This window comes from Pavona decussata, unplaced genomic scaffold (assembly GCF_977016875.1).
Source record: "Pavona decussata unplaced genomic scaffold, jaPavDecu1.1 SCAFFOLD_602, whole genome shotgun sequence".
Lineage (NCBI taxonomy): Eukaryota > Metazoa > Cnidaria > Anthozoa > Scleractinia > Agariciidae > Pavona > Pavona decussata.
In genome coordinates, this window is record NW_028145860.1 from 2,968,427 (window position 1) to 2,975,000 (window position 6,574).

General features: G+C 37.7%; 1 protein-coding gene across 1 annotated transcript in view; it reads left to right on the forward strand.

The window, feature by feature from the left end:
- The first annotated feature begins 4,505 nt into the window (after positions 1 to 4,505).
- LOC146449394 (lysyl oxidase homolog 2-like) overlaps positions 4,506 to 6,574 on the forward strand; it is a 9,681-nt gene continuing 7,612 nt past the window's right edge. Inside the window, exons 1-2 of the mRNA XM_085101830.1 lie at positions 4,506 to 4,759; positions 6,568 to 6,574. The exon at positions 6,568 to 6,574 is cut by the window's right edge and continues 20 nt beyond it. Of these exons, the coding sequence (XP_084957956.1) occupies positions 4,708 to 4,759; positions 6,568 to 6,574 (59 nt within the window). The 5' untranslated portion in view covers positions 4,506 to 4,707. The remainder of the gene's footprint in view (positions 4,760 to 6,567) is intronic.

Genomic DNA, 6,574 nt, shown 5'->3' on the forward strand with positions numbered 1-6,574 from the left:
GTTGAAGCCATCCGAAGAAGCGCTCGCTAAAGCAGGGAAGACCGGACTGCAATACGTCAAGTAATGTTTGTAAAAATCCTGAATAAAACGTTATTACATGTAATGGAACTTTTTCCTTCGTTAATCTACTTCTTGATCTTCTGTTTATCTGACTTAGAAAAATTATCATTGATTTCAATACACAGTTTGGCCAACAGCAATCCAATAAACTAAGCAATTTTCAAAGCCCAAATATATCAGTTCAGTCATATATTTCAAAATTGTGACTCCTTCCATGTGGGGAGAGTAATCTTTTTGTCATATTTTGTAACTAGCAAGGGGTGGAAGGAGTTTGCAGTGCTCTTACCAGGCGCAGACGAATTTGAGAAACAATGCCTATTGTATTTTCGGTTCAGTGATTGGCCAATAGCTCTAATCTCCTAGCAACGGTTAAATCGCTTCCTACCCAGTCACTTTTTAGTGTTAACGCTCACGCGCTTAGCGGCCGCGCCTAGGGTTTCAATAAACACGGCACGGTTACCAAGACTTAACGAAAGCTTTTGCTGGCGATAAAGAATGTTAGGTCTGTTCTACAAGAAATAAATGGGGAGAAACGACCAGAAAAGCCTGAAGTGTGAGTAATTCAACTATATTTGAGATAAATGTAATATTTATTTAGTCGAAACCCACGTTTCCTATTGCCCATGCTAATATGCTAAAACTTTTCAAGGTTACAGAAGTAAAGGAAAGGTGCTCTTTCCAATACTGGTATCAGTTTTTCATTTAGTTTAATTTTAACTCATTCAAATCTGTTGCCGCCATTTTGGAGAAAGGTCTATTGAGCAGTGGTCAAATACTATCTTCTGAGTACTATTCTCACAAGAGAGGATAAATCCTGTCAGCCCCAATACTGATCAGCATACAACTTCTCCTCACAATATCACTGCTTTATCAAACATGTACGTAATGAGAAGGGAGGAAATGATCACAAAAGGTACATTGCCTTGATGTACAAATATTTTCACCCAACAAGGACTACAAAAAGTGTGTGTAGAACAGTGAGGGGAATATGAATTTTGATACTAGGCTTAAAGGGTTAAGGTGAGAGAGTCCTCCCCTTTGCATGTCGTATGTCAATGGTGATTCCTCGTAGTGCCAGCCCTCCGTGGGTAAGTGTATCCTCGCGGGATGCGTGGATGTTTCGTGGACGATACGTTAATTAGGGAAAATCAGACATTCGATATGAGTCTAAAAATAACTCAAAATGGATAATCGAATCCCAGCGGGGGTGGAGTCCGTTACTTTCTTCCTATCTTAGTCCTTGTGTTGTCCGCTATACTTGAGATGTTCAGTGAGCTGGAGATAACGAGTCTTCGTAACACACGAAATTGCTTGAACGATTAAGAGGGTTCGTCGGCATTAGTACTAGCGGCGCAACATTCATTTGTACCCTTCATATTCTTAGTATTGCCGCAATTACCACCATAATTACCCACGGCTTACTCTCATCAGGCTTCGTAACTCAGTCTGTATAGCAACTGTGATCAAATCTGGGGGCTGTGGGTTCCATAGGCCTCATCACGGTTTTCGACGCCATTTTGACGGGTAGGCAAACAGGCTTGAAATAACTGTTTGTATGGAAATCCGATGTCAAATAATTTTCATAAAACATTGCTTCACAAGTAGCTACAAGTGAATACTGAAATGCGTCGCGGCGGACAAATTGTTTCGGGATGGGGAAGGTAACTAGCATTTTGTCAAGCTTGTACTACGAAAGCTTCTTACAAAACTTTTTTCTTTTTGTTCTGTTTTGGCGGACGAGCACTGGGCTTTGTGTTACTCTGCTATGCATTTGAAAAACGAAATGTTCCAGCCTAACTACCATTATTTTTTCATCTCGCCCCAACTTTCTTCTGATTAATGATACAAGATGGCTTCTTCTGAACACGAAGACTGAGTCGGCGCTTACTCGCATCAGGAGGAGCTTGCTTGCTAACAAAATACGCGCTTGCACTATAGCTGTAATTATCCCCTGGGAGTAGCAATACTGATTAGTGGATTGATTCGGGAACGGAAGCCGAAGATAGGCATCGCTCTAATGAGCTACTTGACTCAAAAAGTCTTGTCTTAGCAGCTCCCGCATATAATCTTTACTTTAGAGATTTTAATTAAACTGGTAAACAGATTTTGTTATATGGGTGCAAACCGCCAATAGAAGCTGTCTGTTTGGAACATTTTCACTTTTCCGGATATTTAATTAGTAACGCGTAAAGTTATTGGAACAAAAAACACCTTTTGTTTTTCATTTGTGACACCTTCCAAGATGTAGGTCCATGAGCAACAAGCCCAAATAAGTAGCGGAGAAATTATCTTCAAACCAAATAAATATCTGTAGTACGAATCTAAGTTAAAGGCTGAAAATTTGTGCAACAATTTGCAAAGTTGTGAGTTAGAGTTGACGTAAGGAGACGAGAAAAGGTGTACTTGACTAATAGTCATGTGATATGAATTTAACGCCGATAAAACTGTTTAAGAGTCACAGGTAATGTGAATTTGCAAGTTTAACGGGAATTCTTGTCCGCTACTAGACGAGTTTGCATCACACAGAGGAGTTTGACGGCTTCGGTATAAACTTGGTTTATGGCGAATGGTATTCTAAGTCAACTAAGCCTATCAGCTTGGGTTTGAAGTAGAAAACGTATGACCGAAGAGAAGACGGCTGATTAGATCTTAAAAGCTTTGTAGATAACAACAACCGAGAGGAAGAAGAATCGATTTTTCTGTTCATTTGTTTTCTTGTCGGCAACTTGGAAGTGATCTTATTCGACTAAAGAGATATTTCACGCAAAGACATCGCATTTTTTCTCATTAGCTGTAACCTGGTTAATTTCGACAATGCCACAAGCATTGTTCGCCTGGCTTTTGGAGGCCGTGTTCTCGCAGATTTTTCTGTTTAAAAGTCGACATTTTCCCAAAAATGGAAAGACCCTTAACCCAGGTACTGCCGTGGTGGGATACCATACCGCTTTTAAGATTGAGCGGGCTAAAACGTTTGCGCAGTTTTTGAAAATCGTTTTCCGCGGCGTGGGTGTTCGTAGATTTCCTTAATAGTTTCAGAAAATGATGCTTAGCCACCCACGTAATCACATATTAGTCTTATTAGTGGCGACTTGTTAGCGAACCTATTTCGCTCATCTTGGTATCGCGTGAGTGTTTAATCAAAGAAAACCCACTAAATGCAGCTGTCAATATTAAAAACCCACTAAATGCGTGGAAACCCTTTAAATGCGCTGTCTGGACAGAGCGAACGCAACCAGACATTATCAATAACGAAATAGCTTGTCTGCTTTTTTTTCTATCAGGTGAAGATTTTTAATATCTAAGTGTGATTAACAATATTTTTTTTTAACGCGGGGCCTATGTTATCAGTTATTTTGTTCCCGTTTCATCATAAACTACTATCTTCAAAAGCGAAAAGAAAGCCATTAAAAATGATCCTGGCACGTGGCTGAAATCGAGTAGGTTCGTACTTAGAGTTTCTTTCAGGGCGAAGAACAAACAATCCAAATTGGAGTTTCATTCTGCGCAATAGATAAACGAAGCAGTTTCTGTCAAGAAAGGCAACAAAACAAAATAAAGGCCACATAAATATCGATATAATTAACGTGAAATTACTCTCGGAAGTGAAAATCATCAATTATCTTCGATTTCTCCGGCATAATCAATTTTCAAGCCTTTAGTCTGTTTGAAGAAGTTTTATTGTACAAAAATTATTACCTTAAACCAACGCAAATAAAGAAAAAGATTGTTAAGTACATATATTTTTCCTCATCACGTTTTCAGGCCAGCACCTGTTCCGGGGGGTGGGGTGGGAGGGGTATACCTTAAAAGGCACTAGCAATACAGGGGTAGGGACTCGGGACTGATCAAACTCCTCTTTCGCCATCCTTGAAATCGAGAATTTTGTTTTCTTTGGATTCGTTATTTATCTCTCTTTTTTTACTGTATAGGAGTAACTTTAAGGCCTCACGAACTTTAGTCCTACATCCGAAATGTTAAATCTCTCAACACATTCCAGTACGTTTGACATGAGATTTTTGTAGTTCATCAAAACAGGACATCCTTGTGGACACTGGTTTATGCTGTGTAATTGTAAAAGAGGTGAACGCATCGATGCTGAAAAAAAAATTATATCTGAATCTCCATCGAAAAGACGGTGTTTCGGCAAAATCGTTTGAACCTTTTTTTCGCGGAGTGGAATCTAATCAAAATCGGGTAATATTGAAACGTATGCTTTGTTTAAGAAATAATTACGCGACGTAAATCCAATCCGTGGATCTTTGTTCCTTTATGGCGAAATCATCAAACTTAGAGTAGAGTAATAAAAATTGAGTCATGCGAAAACGTTAACCTTTGTTTAAGAAATAAATTACGTTTTGTATACGTCTGAGAAGTTTTTGTGAACCAAGCTCGTTGCTGGGGAGTTGTGCAATTTATAAGCGCGTTAAAACCGCAAACACAGAACACTCAGTAACGAAAGTAATCAGCGCAGATAAACGAAATCTTGTCCGGAAATTTGCTTTATTTATTCTTAGATCTGTCACGGTTGTCAGCAAAAGAGCAAACACAATTTGAGCGGAGTACCTTCAGCTGCTCTTTTTAGATCACAGAGTGCTGAACTTTACGCCCACAAAAAAATACAGCACGCAACCAGCTAAGCTGTGAGCCATGAAGGTGCCTTGGAGTTCACGAGCTTTTTTGATAATTGCGTCTTTCGCAGGTAAGGCACTGTAATAACTTCAGTTAATGTTGGTTTTGTCGTGATAAGTTAGAAGTTGAGTGAGTTTTTTTAAGCATAAAAAACGTGCCTGAATGGCCAAGAAATTTCGCATTTGAAAATGTATTGAAAAACAGATGCACTGCTGAGAATCACACGTTAGAATTTCATTCACACACTTTCTTTAAACAATACCACAGGAAAGTATTGCCCAGTAGCTTTCATTTGAATGTTCACACTTTAGGATTTCATCCCGGGACAGACTCAAACGTTAGAACCACAGGAAAGTACTGCTCAGCAGCTTTCGTTTAAATGTTTACAACACGGGATTTCGTTCATAAACTCCCGAAAAACTGGAATCATATTTAAGCCTCCTTCAGGTTTGGATTTGCGAATAGGGAGAAAGCAAAAACACTTTTTGTTCAAGAGTAAATAACAAAACGTGTAAATAGTGTGCATTAAAAAACAGAATTTTTTTCAATGTTAACAGAAAATGTTCCCTGTTACTGATCTGATGCAAGCAAAGTTAAATAGCAAAAACTTGAGATGTTTCCTTTTCTCATGGAGAAACTGAAATACTGGAAAAATTAAAGTTCTTTTGCCTTCAGTGGCTTTGAACCTGTGATTTTGAATTTTTAAATCAAATTTTAACTGTGAAGCGGCAAACACAAACACCTTACAAAAAACAAAAAGAACAAAAACTTTAAATACAACTTTTAATGAAAATCAACTCTCCTTCATTGTAGCTTTGAAGTAAATTAAATGAATCATTTGAGTCATCTGACCCACAGAAGTAAGACCCACCTTGTATAGTGTAACAAACCTTACCACAGGAAAGTACTGCTCAGTAGCTTTCATTTGAATGGTCACACTTTAGGATTTCATCCACAGACTCAAAAGTTAGAACCACCTTGTACAGCATAATAAACAGTACCACAGGAAAGTACTGCTTAGTAGCTTTGATTTCATTTAAGATTCATTTCTTCCACAGACTCAAATCATAGAACCACCTTGTACAGCATAATAAGTTTGCTTGACATAAATCGCGACTATTAACACTTAAAAAGAAAGACTCTAAGATATTGCGTCAAACTCGTAACATTTCATATTTAAAGGGAGACTTCCTTATGAAAAGGAAATCTCCTCTTGCAGCTAAATAAACTACATGGTATCATATCCTTTCACCTGTCAGTACTGTTGTTACTGTATCCTCTACAGAAAGCTAGTAAATTATTTGTGACACAGATTTCCGAGCGTTTTTCAAACACATCGATGCCCGCCATCTTGGGACAATTACTGTTCTTTTTTTTTTTTTTTTTAATCAGTGAATATATAACTTTTAATTTAATTTTCTCGATCCCCTTAATAACTTTCAAATTTCTAATTTCCCTTCGGAAATTCACTTTCTTAAAACAAGAGGCATTCTCGTTACAAAAGTCAGTTAGAAAATTAAAAGTTACCCAATAAAATAAGATTTCTTACTCCACCTCTTATGAATGAGGTTTGCAATATTTTTTGGCAGTTTAGTGTCAATACGGTATGTAAACTGGATCACTGTTCAAGTTTGGCTGATTTTTATTAAAAGTGAGGCCTATTCGTATTATTTATTGCCAGTTTTTCTTTCCATAATTTTAATTTAAATTTTGTATTGTCAACTGCACCACGTATTAGCGCCGAGATTTATTCCATTCAGTATAGAAAACTGTTTCTGGATTCGAAAAGCAAACGCCATTTGACAACCTTTTGCATTTCGATTCTCTGTGAATCATAAAGTGAACAAACGTTTTTTTTTTCTCCTTTTTTGTCAACAGTTTTCAG